The 17,655-nt window shown below is 42.7% G+C and overlaps 1 protein-coding gene across 2 annotated transcripts in view; it reads right to left on the reverse strand.

Moving 5' to 3' along the window:
- Positions 1-7,428: 7,428 nt before the first annotated feature.
- Positions 7,429-17,655, reverse strand: part of Shisa9 (shisa family member 9) — a 296,049-nt gene continuing 285,822 nt past the window's right edge. For both annotated transcript variants that reach the window (XM_027424768.2, XM_035447237.1), the window contains one exon: positions 7,429-7,808. In XM_027424768.2, the coding sequence (XP_027280569.2) occupies positions 7,429-7,808 (380 nt within the window). The remainder of the gene's footprint in view (positions 7,809-17,655) is intronic.

The raw sequence follows: 17,655 nt of genomic DNA on the forward strand, positions 1-17,655 counted from the left end.
CTGTGAAATATTGCTGATAAAATTTGGTTTTATAAACAGAATCTTTCCATTTCTAGGTCTTTGTAACTGGGATCTTCTAAGAACTATATTGGACAGAAGTTACTTAACATTCCTTTAAACAGTAGGCAACTACTGAGCTCTGACACCTATATCTTTCTTCTCAAGAGGGATGAAGAGCTGGGAATTTATTTTGTTGTCTACTCCACCATCTAGACGGCCTCATTCTGGGGAGTAATGCTATTACATTTAATACAATTACATTTTTATAAAATAGACCTGCTTGTTATTCGATCAAGAGATTGAGGATGAATTACAAGAACAAGATGTCAAATAGCTATGCCACCGATATGCTGCTTGCTACTTGAGCAAGCTTAACATTTCTGGTCCTTTGTTTTTTCTTCTATGAATAGAAGATAATAAAGTACTATTTCATAGGGTAAAGTAGACACATAATGAAATAATTATTATGATAGCAAAAATGCCTAAGTTTTTGCCAAGGGTCAAACCCTAAGCTAATATCATTATTATTTTTCTTCTCAATAACAGCCAGCAATAATTATGTTGCTGTCTCTATTATAAGGGCATGACTTTGGAAGCTTGGAGTCAGGGGTATCTCTGTGTCTCCTAAATATGTTGGTCCAAGGGCATTTAATTCTAATCACAGACTCCTGGGAGATCTGTAGGTAGAATTCAATGGGGAGAGCATTGTTTTCACAAGGCTCTGATGGAAATTTAGTGTATTTCTCAAATGATAAATGTAGCAAAAAAAAAAGACACAAACACCACTGGGAGAATTAAATCACAGTTGCAACAGGAAGCATAAAGAACTGTATGTTCAGTGCTTGGAGAGATGGCTTAAGAACACTTGACACTCTTGCATAGGACTTGGATTCAGTTCCAGCATCCACACAGTGGCTCACAAACACTTGCAACTCCAGTTTCAAAGGATTTGATACCCAATTTGGCCTTATTGGAACCAGGCACACATATGGTGTATATACATACATACATACATACATACATACATACATACATACATACGTGCAGACAAAATATTCATACACATTAAATAAACTTTTGGGGGTAAAAAAGATTGTGCTGTCATGACTTAGAAACTGACCACAAGGTTTTCTGTTTTAGTACACTTACTGAAAGTGCATATATTTTTACATCACAAAAATGTGGAGGTTTAAAGTATTTTCATGACTATATTGTAATTTAATAAGCTTTGGAATTCTATGGGTTTTATGTATTGGGAAACATCCTTCTGAGCAAGAAATCTACAGGCTTTACCAGATACTCCAAGACACCAAAAGCACCAAAAGTTAGGTCTCCAACCAGACATGGTGGTGCACACCTGAAATTCTAATGCTTAGAAAGCAAACTAGGAGGACTCCAAGTTTAAAGCCAGAGACTCTAAAGAAAGAAGAAAGGGAAGGAAGGGGCTGGGGAGGAGGGTCTGTCTGTGTGAGACCACTGCTGGTTGGGAACCAGGTACCTAACAAGTACTCAACACTGGGGATTACTAGGACATGAAGCAACATTTTGGTGTTGCAGAGAAAATTAAAGCAAGAAGAGCTTCAACCTGTTGGCTGTTCCACTGCCATGGTGATTCCAGGGAAGGCTCAGTCAGGTGAGATGGCAAGATCAAAGATTAACCCAGACTTTCTAATAGAATCACAAAAAAGAGATTTCCAGGCCTGGAAACATAGTGAACAAGCGTTGGAGTTAATAGCATTGCCTACCAGGTCTGTTTATTACAGGACAGAACCTTCCAGTGTTGGACACAAAGCCAAAGGATGCATCTACAGAGACTCTCTCTCTGCATGGGCATAGCGTCTTTCTGTTTCCTCTAGGTCCTCAAGTCTTAGGAAGAGTTGGAGAGATCAGATGACCAGTGTGCTACTGCTCAAGCCCCACCCTGAGCAGCTGCCTTGAGAAGGTCAGGAGATTATTCTAAGCACTGGCTGCCCTAACTTACACCCACTTCATCTACCCTGTGCAGGAGCACTTAAGGACCAGCCTGTTTTTCCAACTCCTTGGCTATGAGAACTGCTGGCAGAGCGGGCAACGATGAGCTTTTGAGTTCAAATCCCTATTTCGTTACTTATTAGGTGAGTTGATTTGAATGAATTGCTTCATTGTAGATACATCTCTAAACTTCAGCTCTGAAGCAAACACTTGCAAGGATTAAATGTGCCAAGACACTGTGTTTAGCAATATCTGTCTCTGCAAAGATAGCTTTGATTGTTGTTTTTGAGTTGTGATTTAACTTGTGGAGCTTAATTAGCACAGAAGTGTGTCTCCCCCCACAAAGGCATAAAATTCTCTGTACTATGACTCTGTCAGTAGGGCTCCAATGTGTCCTGGTTGGTGGCTTGACCTTTGAATATGTTCAAGTGCCAGAAGAGCACTCTTTTCTTCCAAATGCCCCTGACTGTCCAGCTCTGTATCACAGAGTTTACCAGATCTGCTCTGTATGATACCAAGTAACTCTCTGGTCAGTGGAGGACTCTCCAAATCAGGGGCAAGGCCCCTGACTCTTACTGCTGATTGTGATCCACATCCCTCATTGTTTGACCAGGAAAGCATTTCTGAACACCTCCAGCTTGGACACTTTATTCCAAAAGGACCTCCAGCCTCCGGATGTGAGCAGCCACTGCACTTTCCTGCCCCAGCTCTGCCATCTTTGCACAAGCCAAAGCCAGTGCACAAGGACTGACTTCTGGTTGCCAGTTGGTGCATCTCTAGGGTATGGTTTTCTCTCATACTGAAAATGTCTCTGTTCTTGTACTTGCCAGCCTGGAACTGTTTCCACATGGAAAGTCTGGAAAGTCCCTGGAATGAGTTAATGCGTGATTTAAATCAGACTTGGATAGAGTAATTCTGAGAGTGTGTGCTTAACACTTTTCCTTTAGGGACAGGAACTTACTATCTAGTCCTGTCTGATCTGGAATTCACTATATGGACCAGACTGGCCTCAAACTCAGACATTTGTCTCCCTCTGACTCATGAGTGCTGGTTTTGAAACACATACCACCACATCTGCAATATCTTCTTATACAGTTTATATTCGTGAGAGCAAGGAAATGGAACCAGCGCCTAAGTACCCATTAAAAGATAAATTGATAATAAAAAATATGTGACACGAAACTGATTGAATATTACTCAGCAGTGAATAAATATGAAATCATGAACTTGCAGGAAAACACATGAATCTTGGGAGTACACCATTAAACAAGGTGATCCATACAAAGAAAGACTGGGCATTCTTCCCTGTGTGGAATGCTAGCCTATAATGTACACATGTGTGAGGGTAATACTGGGTGATGATGAAGGATGGGGACAATACATAGGACACACACAGAAAAGATATTGGGGGCTGGGAGCTGCATGGAGGGCCAAGGAGGCAAAGAGTTTGGGTTAGGAGAACCACAAAAAATATACTCTGTTCCCAAAGTCAAATGCTATCTAATATATTATATGATGATTTTAAGTATAAAAATAAAATCAATAAAAGTGAAAAGATAGTTTACCTTCAACCTTACACCTCAACCATCTATGGTGACAATCAACATGATAAGGTCCCCAATTTGCAAGTTTCCCTATCATATTCTCCATCTCCTCCCAAGATCCTATCTTTTTAAAATTTTTATTATATTTATTTATATGGAGCATTGCATGCATAACATAGGGAAGGTATTTGTGGAGGTCAGAAAACAGCTTGCAGGAGACAGTTTCTCTCCTTATACCACCTGGGTTCCAAGGTTCAGAAGCAGGTTACAAGCTTGGCAGCAAGCTCCTTTGCCTGCTAAGCCATCTTGCCAGCCCATCTTTACTTAAGTTACTTTCTCTTGGTGTTTGATACTTTCAGCCTCTTTCAGGAGGAGCCATAGTCTAGCAGCTTCTGCTCAATGCTGTCAGAAGCCAGCCAGGAAATACAGTTTAATAAATAGCAGGGAGAACCTCATTCCATCCTGGCAGTAGTCATGCCTACTATATCCTAGTTACTAGTAGACACAAATGTCTGAAGCTCAGCCAGTTTCTTTGCCATTAATATGACTTTAGTGATGATGAAGAGACCCAGAAATGCTGTGTGTAAGGACGCAGAGTGAACTCTGATATGTGCATACTTACAAAAAAGACTAAACAGCCTGGAAGTCTTGTCTAAGTCGCTGACAACTGGGAGCCTCAGCTCCCTGTTCATCGAAGGCTCATTAATAGAAACTCAGAGCAGGCTGCAGGTCTCAAGAAGGATGAGGAGACACCTAGAGCATCACATATAATCAGTTTATTGCCAGGTAAGAAATTCATATTAATATAGTGAATACATATGTTTACAAATAAACATTCTTAGAAAACAAACAAATGTTTTTTTCTTCATTGTAGGAAGTGTTATTGTATCATAAACTCTGCAGTGTGACAAGTGTTAACACAGGGTTACTTGCAGAACATACAATTACTAAAATATTTGCACATAAAATATGCTCCATTTACACAAAAAAACTGGGGGAGGTTAGATGGGAATTCCAGGCAGAGCCCAAGGCAGATGGAGGCTGAGACACTCCAGGAAGGTGAAGGAAACCAGATTCTGGTCCCATGGAGTTAGAAATCAGCGGTCACATGGACAGAGGAGAGAATGGTTTTGTAATCATATTTTTCTCTTCTTCTCTATTTCTCTCCCTGGCTAGCCACAGGAGCCTTGTCACATGGCAGCCATCAATTGTCCTACAGGTCCCGTTCCCTTTAAATATCAGAAGGTTTATCTACTCTCTCAGGAGGAAGAAAGAATAGACAGATCTTCGCTGCCTTATTGTCCCTCCTCAGTTGGTCTCCCAAAGTCAAATGGGAAGTAATGAAACCAGCACTTTGTGAGCTGTCCATGGCCGGAATTACTTGGGAAGCATATGCTACATCTTATTGGCCAAACTGTATCTTTGAAGTCAAAATTACAGTTGCAAACCTAGGAGCCAAGTTCATTGGATGAAGTCTACTCTGAAAAGAAGAGTGAGCAAGGAATAGTAGACTACAGACTAGAAATCCAGAAAAACCCTTAAATTAGAATTAGATTTAAAAAAAAGAGAGAGATGATGTGAGTGGAGGGGAAAAGGAGATAGAAGGAAGGAAAGGATTGCAGAACTTGGCCTGGAAAACATCTCTCAAGTAGGTCAACCCAGGATTTCTTGAAGTATATCACTAGTAAATGCAGATTGTGTGGGGTGGAGGTAGCATATTCAAAACCAACTTTAAAAGATTTTCTTTTCATCTGTTTACCCCTTCACTCAATTATCCCAAGGAAACTCTCTACTGGGTACCAGCATCTTTAATGACACTAATGCCTTTAAGAGAGAGAAGAGACCAGGCAAGACCTCCACTAGAGTTTCATTTTTGAGGCCTTCAAGTTTTCCATTATGCTTACTGTCTATTCATGGTAATTGATGCTGGTATTCTATATGTGATGAAGGCAGATGTTTCTCTTTTAAAATAACATGGATTAAAAATGAGTCCATTTAGATACCAGTACTGTGATGGCAATCCCCAGAAGAGGATGTGTTTTAAGGGTAGAGCTAACTTGTGTCAAAGAGATGTGCATGTCAGGAGTTCATTCTCCCCTATTTAGAGTGCTGGGGTCTCAACATGTACTCTGACCTCTGACCTCTGTGTTGCCCTTCTTCGCACTTCTTATATGGGAATCTTATAGAGTTTGTTCTTTGAAGAACTGTAAATAAGAACAGAGTAATATTTTTTAAAACACTGAAAAGGCTTGACTTAGGTCAGATTCTCCATGCTTCAGATGAGAGACAGTCCCAGAGAGATCAAAGGTATTGCCAGGCTCTTCATTCTTGCTTGGAACGTAGAGAAAATATTCGGATGCACTGATGTTGTGATGCAGGAGAGACCCAGGAGGCAGCACATCACATGGAATGCTCCAACTCAATTTCACCTAGATTTTTACACTGAAAAAAAGCAGTGAGTCTTTGGAAGGTTTCTGTTAATTAGTTAAGAACTTTAGGGGTTATTTGAAGACTTTCCTCTTTAAACAAAATTCTCTTGCTTCTCCATGCACCTGTCTACACTTCCACAAAACGAAGGACTTTTGGCAGGATCCTCCTTCTTGGGACCCGATAGCTGTTGGCTCTAGGAACCAGTCTGGAAAGCGGCTTTAGGAGAGTCCAGGGAGAAAAAGACGGCACAGAATACCTGTGGAAGTCATCTGGTGGGACTGTGGGATTCTGGGAGTGTCCTTCGGGCCCCTGACATTGTAGCAGCCCCTTTAAAGAGTATTAATTGATTAGCTAGGCTCACCCACAAAGGGAAGGTGGGACATCACTACTGCAGAAGAAACAGGAGGGAGGGAGGCTAAAAGAACAGAAGATGCACTTAGAAACAAGACCGTCACTTGAACAACAGCAACACATTGAAGGCACCACCCACGCTTATGACATTTTCACTCCAAAGCAGTTGAAGTTTGGCAGCAGCGGCAGCGACACGCTGAAGGGGAAAGGACATTGGGGACAGACAGTTCATAGAGGACATTTTCGTCATTGTTCCAGGTCTTGGAGGTGAAGGAGAAACACCAGGAAGTGGAGACTTCTCAGTTCCCATCACACCTCCTATTAACTCTCCAACTGCAAATTTTCTAAGCCCTGGACAAAATTAATATGCTGTTCATTTTACGTGTCAATTTAAAAGTTCATTTTTTTAGTATTCTCTGGACCCTCTGGTCATCAGGAAAAGCCCATCCCTCCCAACATCATGGTCTTTCAGGGAGTTCTCTAGAATATTCTTCTCTTCCATCACTGATGGTGGGCTTAGAGAATATTAACTTGTGAGTTTTTTTTTTTTTTCAGCTTTGATGGTATTCAATGTTCCATCAGTATAATGCTTAGGGTCCATTACTGCCTCACACTCATCACTATTCTCTGTTTCCATCACTTCTTGGGACTAGGAAATGCTTATGATGTGAACAAATTCCTCCCCAAGCACTTTGAAGCTATCCCTGCCGGTGTGCCCACCTTCTTCCTTTTACCAGGAAAGACGTAACATTGGGGGATGGAGTGTACTCCATGGGCAGTTTGTCTATATTGTGCTACTTATATATATTTGTTAGAATGGATTTCAGTTTCCAGTTAGGGGGGTAAAGAAACATGAGCCCCCACAACTTGGGCCTGAAGCTGAAAGTTTCCCCTCTGCTGTATTGCTCAATGTCCATGCTTCGGTCTCACTCAGCTGCCTGCTCGAGCATATTAGGCACGGCCCAGGAAAAGCATGATTCTGTATCACGAGTAGGTCTGTGATTGGTTCCTGGAGAACGGAGTGTGTGTGTCTGCTTGGGGGTTGGGCAAGACCAGGAAGGTGTAGGTGGGATGGTATTTTTTGCCTCTCTCAGTTGAATATGGTCTTCAGGGTACTCCCTGAAGTGAAAGCTCAGACAGTCACTTCTGTTTTGCTGTTGGTGATGAAGTATGGCTGTGTGGGTGGGAAATGCTGGGTGCGAGTCCCCAAGGGGTCGCAAGAGCCTGACTCAGCTATACCAAGCTTGCCCTTGTTGCCGTAAGCCTGTCGCCGAAGAGACTGGTCACTGGGGTCCCAGGTCTTAAAGTTGGCAGTAGAGTTGTAGGCCAGGGGATGAGGGGGCATCTTGTTGGTGCGAGACTTCTGTCCATTCTGCTGTGTAGGCCCATGCTCCGGGCTGAAGGCCCGGGGCTCATCTTCCACTCTGACAGGGTGCAAAGGGAGATTTCCCTTGGCAGCCAACTCCGCCAGGTGCCTTCGCTTGGTGTAGAAGTCATCATTGATCTTGTCAGCTGCACAGAGGTGGGCAGATGGAGAAAAGAGCAGAGACAGGGAAGAGAGAAGAGATAGTTAGGGAGTTAGGCTGGTCAGTTTGAGAATACTGCAAAAATGGGCTGACAATCCAAACAAGACAAATCGGGACTCCACCTGGAACAAGACAGAGGCAAGCGTGGCACCATGCCCTTTTCACAGTTCAGAGCAGGAACAGGAGGTTTCAAGGTACACCCAATTAAGCACATCTAGACCACTCAATTAAACACATGTAGACCATCCAAATAAACATATCTAGACCACTTAATTAAATAGTTCTCCCATGGCAGTTCCACACCTCTTTCCCCTAACCTTGGATTTTCTAACATTCAAGTGTTGTTTCTTCATCACTAAAATAATAATTCTCACTAAAGAAAACACTGGAAATGTTGATTATATATATATATATATATATATATATATATATATATATACATATATATATATATATACACACTAAGGAATAGCAGTATTGGCCAGTGGATGTATGTATCTTCATCTGGCCTCTTCTGGAGTTTGTGTGTATGTGTTGGAAGGAACATGAGAACAAATATCAACTTCAGATGTCTTTCTGAATTACTCCCCATTTTGTTTTTTTTTGTTTGTTTGTTTTTGTTTTTTTTGTTTTTTTTTGAAGCAGGATCACAGATAATGCCAGATGGCCAACTACAGAAGCTCAAGGGTTCTCCTGTTTCCATTTTCCCAGCACTGGGATTATGAGAGCATACCTTGACTTTTCTAGGTCTCAAACTCAGGTGCCCCTGCTTGTACAGAAATCATGACACCAACTGAGCCATCTCCTGGATTGTTCCTAGTTTGTGTAATTAGTTTTTGTTTGTTTGTTTGTGTTTTTGGGTTTTTGTTTTGTTTTGTTTTGTTTTTTCGAAACAGGGTTTCTCTGTGTAGCTTTGGAGCCTATCCTGGCACTTGCTCTGGAGACCAGGCTGGACTTGAACTCACAGAGATCTGACTGCCTCTGCCTCCCGAGTGCTGGGATTAAAGGCATGCGCCACCAATGCCCGGCTTACTGATATTTTGTTGTTTTGTTTTGTTTTTTGTTTGTTTGTTTGTTTGTTTGTTTTGCTGTAAGCTTTAACTAGCATTGTGCTCAAATTCCAGTTCTGCCTCAGGCCTGCAGTATAACTTGGCTGTCTTACTTAAATTATACCATCGACTTTTGCATAAGAAAAGTACTCAGAACAAACAAACTGTATTTCATGGTGTTGTGGGGACAGCTAAGTGATTTGATGTGTACTGAGCACTTTCAGTGTTTCTGTCTTGGCCATCACTATTATCAAAACAGCTTTAACTCCTCCTATGATAGTCTATGGAACATCCCCTAAATTGCCACAACAACTTAACAAAAAACATCTTAATGACTAAATATTATTTCATCAATTATCAAAGTTAATCCCTTTAGTGATGAAAAGTTAAGCTATGCCAATGTTATATTCTTATAAATAAAGCTGAGATAAAAAATCTTTTTACTCAAATCTTTTGAATTAAGATTAAGTCTAAAACACGTTTTCTTAATCTGCACCAGAAAGTAGCAAACTGTGGCCCCAAGAACTTAGCTACCATCTGTTGTTATAAATAATATTTTCTCAAAAACAAATGCATGCCCATTTACCTACTGCCAGTGGCTGTGGTGAAATCAAGTTATGTGGCAGACAACCGGTGGCTGAAGAGCCTGAAATCTCCACTACTCAACCCTTTAAGAAAAGATAGACTGACTCCTGATCTGGATTGTCCAGTGTAGAGTGCTGTCTCCAAAGGGTAGAGATGTTGTCACTGCTCTGCATTTTACCAACTGTTAAGATTTGAGCCAATTCTCACCACACCCTGTCCTCACCGAATGATCCCTGGCTTTCTCCCCTCCTCCTTCTCACTTCAAATACTGTATTTACATCATTTGTACTCCTCCCCCCATGCCCCATTTCTCCCCTTCAAAGTCCCTCTTCTTCAATTATATTGTTGCAAATATGGTGTGTGTGTGTGTGTGTGTGTGTGTGTGTGTGTGTGTACAGTCCAATGAGTTTTCTTAGTGTTGCTGATAGTGCATGCACTTGGGACTGGATGGATAACCAGTCGGGGACTGGTCCTGGAGAAGATTGACTCTCCCTTCCTCAGGAGCCATTCATTGTCTGTATCTCTTCACCTGCAGACGGGAATTTATTTATTTAGATCCTACTAATCTAATAATCTGATGATTCCCCTTTTTCATTTCCTCTTATTTTATCTTGTAACTTATTTTTTACTTCTAATGTTCTTTATAATTTTCAATTCATTTATTAAAAATACGCTTTTGAAGTTTCATCTCACCAAGCAGTTTGTTGTTCATTTGCCTGTGCTGCTAACAGCTAACATCCCATAGAATCCTCAGGAGGCTACAGATGGTTGGTAAGCACTGTTCTTCGTTCTTTCATCACTCGATCTTTCTATACAAAGGATGGGCATTTTGAATTCTGTACATGGGTTCTGCTATACAAGCTAGGGAACTGTCAAGTTCAAACACACGAAATGGCCTAACTGAGGTTACCCACAGCTAGTAGCTCAATCCTGGTAATAAAAGCAGCTGCCTGGGATCAAGGAGACAAATATTCAGGTACCCAGAACCATCTCTAAATGTGTTTAATCGGAATCTCAGAAAGGCCAGTCCGGACACCCTTTAAATCCACACAATCAATCCTAACCCACAGCTGGGTTTGAGCACTCCAGGGGCATCCTCTCACAGTGGCACAGGTAGTTTTTAGGGAAAATCAAAGGGCAATGGATTCCCAACACTGCTGATATCCTTCACTTCTCCCACTTGAGAGGATCCTTCCATAACATACTCTTCTTTGAGGTTCTTGCCATTGTCCCACTCGACAGCTGGGACACTGTCCACACTATGTTCACTGTTGTTTACCTTGCTCACTAGAACTCCATCATGGCAAGGCCAGGTCTGTGTTTTGTCTTCCCTTTCGTAACAACGTGAAGCTTGGTCTCTAGCAAATATTGGAATACAAATGTCCAATGGTGAGTGTATAAGCAAAATACCATAAAGCGCAGAGGAGCACATCTGGTCAAGAGTATGATGGAGAAATCCCCCTTCCTATTGCCTGCCCAGTCTTCTCTTACTGAAAAATCTCACTTACCTTCATTATGTACCGGTCCTGGTCTGCCATGGCCATTTGAGTACTCCTACTCCAGACATTAAACTAAGCCCAAGATCTGATGGGAGCATGGTTCAAAGGTTCCCATCTTCACAAATGGGAATACTGTTTATGGAAGAGGCAAGGCCATCTCAGAAAATATAAAGAGAAGTAAGCATGGGTACATTTGACTCTTGGGCTGTCAAGGAAGATGAGAGGGTCCTTGTAGCTGACCCAACCCAAACTGTTCTCTAGGTGAACTTGATATTGGAAACACCTTGGGAAGTGTAGAGTAGATTTTATAAAAAAGTGTGTGGACTCTGAAGTCAGACAGACCACAAAGATGCCACTAAACACCTTGTACCTGTTTCCTTAGGCTGAAATGGGGATAACACTAAATACAGGTAGACTTACAAGGAATGAAGTGTATGTGATATATATGCTATATACAATAGTTCCTAGAGCACATTACAACTGCTCAATACATATATTTTATCTACTTTTTGCCTGGCCGTAGTAGCACAGAATTGTAATAAATATACATTTATCAATATTTACTCTGTACCAGGCAACCTACTGGGCATGAAGTGGGCATACATCAAACCAATCTGCTTCCTTACGGCTTTTTTCCTCTACCCTACCTAGCATGTTCATTAAGGGCCCAGTTACTCCATCAGACAATAAACAGAAATTGAGTAGTGGTCAGGCCAGGCTTCCATAAAGAAATCTTCTTTAAGCTGGCATGTAAAGGTGATGAGTAAATCTTCACTGTATCACAAGACTAGCCATAGTCCTCTGCAGCTCTTCCTATCAGGGGACAAAGTCTATTTCTGCACAACTAGAACTGGGCCTGCTTTATTGCTTATTTCAACTAGGTTTTAGCAGCTTCGGGGAGCAACTGCTTGAAGCCCCTTCCCTGTGAAGCCCAGCTTCTTATCCGTAAAGGATAAGAAACCCACAGGCCTACTACTCATATTCAATGTAGCCAACAGTCTTCCAGTGACCAACTGTCTAGTGAGAGCATCCTCCTGGACAACACAGCTAAAGTCAGCCTGGCTAAGTTCCATGCAGAACATTCAGTCAAACCAGAAGTAGACTCAGGACCATGATCCCAATAAGTGGTGGCTGTGTCGAGCATTTGTTGTGTAGCACATGATAAGGGACACACAGCAGCATGGGAAGAAGCATGGTAGCTTTGGGAAACTGAAACACTTATGTGGTACAGGGAAGAAAGCAAAATTATACCCTATCATCTACTGTCCCATGCCTGTTGATGTGGCTGACCAAATCCCTCCAAGGGACTCTGGGGGTGTTTTAGAGAAGTGAAGTGCAGGCATAGCTTTAGTACCTGGGGGCAGAACAGACACCTCCAAAGGATGTTGCAAAGATTTTTTCAAACACAGAGAGGTGATTGGAGGCTATCGGGGTGAAGCACCCTCACCTGGCAATGCAGTGTTCATGAAGCCTGCACCCCCTCCTGTATTTCTGGTCTCCTCTTTGTGGACTAAGATGGGGGCTGCTTACCTGACACACTACATGTGTGGTCCTGTTTTAATATGTCACAAAGCACCTAGTGAGGGAAATAACAGATTCACTGAGCAGTCTTGTAAGCTTCATTAACAAATGCATTAACCTAATCAGCCTCACACCTCATAGGCAGATGGCTGACAACCTGACCAAGAAACAGATGCTGTGGTCATTCAGCAACATTAGAACTCTCTGGTTTGATTTCCTCTTTACCTGAAAAAGAGGGAGAAAGGAAGAAAAAGGTGCTTTCCTTCCAATGAGCCTAATTGCCTTGAAGGAACCAGGGTGGTAAAATACAATCTCACCTCCCTCCATCTGTCTCTCTTTTAATTAGCAGCAGACAGTGTAGAGGTGCGGGTGGGGTGGAAGCCTGCATCTGGGGAAGTAGTGCCGAGATACTAACCAATTCCTCAGACAAGCTGCACATCTGAGGGGCTCAGTGGGTGGCTACCCACCTACCTCCTTTCCTTGGGCCAAAGGAGGCCTCTTACAGCTAGTTTTCACCTGGCAATATTCATGAATCTCAGAGATAGGTTCACCTGGGAAGCAATGCCCAACCAGAGTTGTCCCCAGCTCCCATCTATCTCTGTCTTTGGTTCAATAATAGGATAAATATAGTGATTAGTCTTCCAATCACATTTAAGCACAGGGTCTGCATTCATGCAGAGCCCTCCCAAGTGTGCATGACTGGACTCTTGATCTTTGTGCAAACTGCTCTATTCCGTATTGATGGAAACCCATCACAGGATGTATTTCCCCCAAGGCTGCTGCTCCAACAGGGTACCACAAACCGACTGGCTTTAGACAACAGACACATATTCTCTTTCAGTTCTAGAGGTCAGAAGTCTGCAGTTACCATGGTGGCAGAACCACAGCTGCTCTCAAAGCTTTGCCTTTGCTAGTATCTGTTGGTTTCTGGGAATTTGGGGCATCCATTGTCTCATAGCTTCTGGCTTTGCATGGCATTTTACCCTCCCTTCCTCCATCCCTCCATCCCTCCCTCTCTCCCTCCCTCCCCCCCTCTCTCTCTCTCTCTCTCTCTCTGTGTGTGTGTGTGTGTGTGTGTGTGTGTGTGTTTCCAGATGTATCTCTTTTTGTATGGCTTCAGTCATTATGTTAGATCCCACATTAATCCACTGTGCCTTTATTTTAATGTGGTGGCATTTACAAAGACCTTATTTCCACGCGTGTTCACAACCTGAGTAGACTTGATTTCGGGGGTACCATTCTACCCAGGATATACAAATTCTTTTCTGTTTCTGAACACAGAATCAGTATCACTAGCGTTTTAACCTTACTCCTACTTACATTATGTAAAGTTCATCTTTCAGCCCTCTGACCAAAGCCTACTTCCTCCTAACAGTCCTCCTGCTGGCCCAAGAGAAACATTTCCTGATATCCTCCTATTAGGCCCATAATTTATATTTCTATATAAAATTGTCTTTCTTAGCATTTTTCCCCTTTGGTAATATAAGATCTCTACCTGTTCTCACTGCTGTTTCTCAAACACCAAACCCAGTGCCTCGTGCCCAGCAGTCACTTTCCAAGACAACAAGGAGTCAAACTTTACTTTGTGAATCCCACACAGATCTCCTAAAAGCCATAGCATGTCCCCCGAGCCTTGAACTGGCAAGACTGTATTAGTAAATCTGGAGGCACTGAGATGAAAATATATATTTTGCTCTTCCCTCCCTCTCTCTCTCCCTCCCTCCCCCTCCCTTCCTCCCTTCCTCCCTTCCTCTCTTCCTCCCTTCCTCCCTCCCTCCCTCCCTCCCTTTTGGCTACCATAATGTAAAGTGTCCAGCTTGACCACTCTCCCCGATCCATGATGCACTGAAGCTATGAATTCAGGTGTTTTGTCTAAGCAATAAAAATCCTAACCCTGATGGCACTACTGAGAAACAGTGGAAACCTTAGAAAGTAGAATTGGGACCCTGACAGCCTTCCACCCACCAGGACAAAGCAACAGGGCCAAGTGCCCATGAACAAAACATCTGCAATGAAAATAAACCTTTTCTTCCTTAAAGATATCCCCTCAGGCATTTTATCATAGTGGGAGAAAGCAGAGAAACACGCTGCATGATACCGACCAACTCTGATAGTGCGGATACTAGTAACATGTCAGGGTGCTAAAGCTGCAGGGCAGTGGAACCTGAGTCCCTGTGAACCACTTGGGGCCATATGGCAGAGAAACATATCTTTCATTTAGGCCACTGTATTTGTAGAGCAATATTTACTTTAATTTCTATAGATATGGTTTCTGGGTCTCTGCCTTTTTTCTTCCTCCTTCACAAGCTAAATTAGAAGTCAGAGGCAAGGTGGGCAGTTCAAGTTGTTCGTGGCATCTTCCAGTCATTTGAAATGCATACTGTGAAGCTGTCCAGGTTCCCCAGAAGTCTCAGCAGACAGTAACAGGAAAGGCAGAGGAGGGCTTCTTAGCAGGACTAAGGTGGAGAGAAGAAGACATGTCTCTAGGGCAAGTTAGTTCTTTACTTGGTTCAGGGCCTTGAAAGGAGAGGGGATTGTGTTTCAGCCAGGCCCTAAGGATGCTTTCACCATGGAACACAGAACACCGTATCATTCCTGCAGCAAGCCTATCTAAGAGAGGAAAAGAAACAAAGGCAAAAGCAGAAAGTAGCATTTGGGCACCTGGTCTTTTTCTGCCTTAACTCTGAAGGCCCTGGCAGGACATCTCACTGTTTTTGCTAGAGAAGGTCCTACCCGGCTTGAGCTCCAGAGTTTACCATGAACTGCTTGATTGTAGCTGGTGGTCTTCTGAAATGCTGGGCCCTTTGCTGCTTTCCTCAGGCTGTCTGGCTGGGCAGTTTACATTTTCAGCAAGGCTGCCAAACAAAGGCGTATGTACTGGGCTCTAGCCAGAGCTAACCAGAGTCTCTGACACAATACAGCCTAGAGTGGGTTGTGTCTGTTCACTGCCTTCCTGTGTGTCTGGCATTGCTGCTACACAGACACAGCTCTTCTCAAAAACCCATGATGTGGTTTGTCTTCTGGTCTACCTCCAGACTGGTGAAATGTTCACATGCATTTAAACTGGAGCGACTGAAGAGAAAGGCTCTACAACCTGTGCTCAGCACCTTCTACTTTACTGCCTCTTCCTGGGACAATCTAAAGTGCATTGGTAAGATTTGAGGTGCTGTGGTAGTTGGAGGTTATGAAGTATTTGCTCTTGCTTGTATTAGTTTCTCCATCTGACATTAAACTCCTCCAGAAAAAAAGAAAAAAGAGAAATAAAGCAACTTGGGAAAAAAAAAGTTCTCATTTTTTCTCTATCACTGGGCTCTAAGTTCATCCCCATAACCAACAATATTCATAGACAGGACCAAGATGGTGGTTTGAAGAAGTGCTTGCTGAGTTTGCTTGCTTTCTAGTTCCATCATCACTGGAGCTTGTCTCAGCTCCCTCATTAAGATGAGACTTGTAGAACTGAGCATTCCATCATTCCAGGAAAAAAAAAGTGGCCTAGATGAGTCAATGTCCAGCCACTTTGGGGGTGAACTCAGCAGAGATTGGAAGAACCTCAGACCTCACAAAAGCCACTGATGCAAAGAGTTCTCATCTGAACAGATGCTGAGTCCAGGGAGTTCTGTGAGTTCTGAGTCCCTTTGTCACAGGGTGTTGTGTGGTGACAGATAACAGATGTTTTCTGTCCTTCATTCACTTTTAAGAGGAGCTGTGAGTTTCCAGATTGGATCCTCCTAGCTGCTGCTGGTGGTGGTATTTGTGTGTGGATGATAGACCTGCCCACCTCTGGCTGCTTTTTTACTTCCCTCTGTCCTGTTTTGTTTCAGTAGTTGTAAAAACAGGACAAGAATTTCTCGAGTGTTTTGCATCTCTTCATTTAGTACTACGTAATTATCAACAGCATTTATGCTGAATATCTACTGCAAGCTGTGAGTACCACACAAGTCGGTTCTGCAATGGATAGGTCTGGCTGGCTTATGAGCAGAGTGACACACTTTTAAAATAGCAAACTGTTTATTGCAATCTTGATGTGATGGCATTTTTATGAAGGTCAAAGAGCTCTCTCCACAGGCTCATCTCATGGCCCCGGGGGTTCTCAGGCAGGTTCACCAAAGATCCAGTGCTGCCCTGTGCTTTCAAAGGAGGCAAAATGGAAGACAGGGTGGGATTTGAGTCTTATTAAAAAAATTCTCCTCTCATCACCCCTGTTCCTCCTGCTTGCTACCAAACGAATAAGCCAAGTCAGGAATAGCCAAAGCTACAGCATCAAGAAATAATGTCTTAAAGCTGCCTTTGGGTGGGCATTTCACTGGCATGGCCTGCAGGCTGTGTATACTCCAATGAAGAGGTAACCAAATTAAACATTTGCTTTTGTGCTGTGCCTCCTGTAACATTCTTTAGAAGAATAACTGTCACCGTGAGGCCTTTGTCTTCATCCTTCTGTCGTCCTTTTGTTCCTTCCTTCCCTTACTCATTTCTATGTTTTTATCAAGAGATTGTCTCACTATGTAAACCAGGCTAACCCAAAACTTGTGCTCTACCTCCCTCAGGCTCCAGAGTGCTGGGATCATAGGTGTGGAACACACCTGGCATAGCTATCTCTTAGGAGAATGAAATAATTAGACTTGTTTGAGTACCTACTATGGGCTAGATAGTACTTTAGCCTTTCACTTCCCTGATCAAATTTAAAGCCTCTTAAAGAAGCAAGACAGACAAGGCATCATTGCTCTTTCTGTGAGGTAGAGAAATGAATTAAGACCCCAGAGACACTGGGCATCTTTGGTTGTCAAGTTACTCTTCCATGAGCTGCAGAGCAGAAAAATGATATGGAAGATTCACCCCCACCCATGTTCTTTCAGCTGTGACGTGGCTTTAACTAGTTTTCAGCAAACATAAAAAAATAATAAACCAGGCATGTGTTGGTTGCCTAGGGATGGGGCGTGGAGAGACACAACTCAGGGGGCTGTTTGGTTTTGTTCAGCTAATGAAAATGATCTAAAATTGACTGTGGTAATAGTTGCATTTCTGAGGATATATAGTAAACGTTGTTGAATAATGAGGGGAAATGCATCTTGGGAAAAATGATGGCAGGTGAAAATTGGTGCTGTGAGGTACCGATTATGTATCTGTGTTTGAATTTAGGGTTTGGTATTAGACAGAGTGGAATAAAGTAAGAGTATGCAGA

Source organism: Cricetulus griseus, chromosome 7 (genome assembly GCF_003668045.3).
Source record: "Cricetulus griseus strain 17A/GY chromosome 7, alternate assembly CriGri-PICRH-1.0, whole genome shotgun sequence".
In the NCBI taxonomy this organism is placed as follows: Eukaryota; Metazoa; Chordata; class Mammalia; order Rodentia; family Cricetidae; genus Cricetulus; species Cricetulus griseus.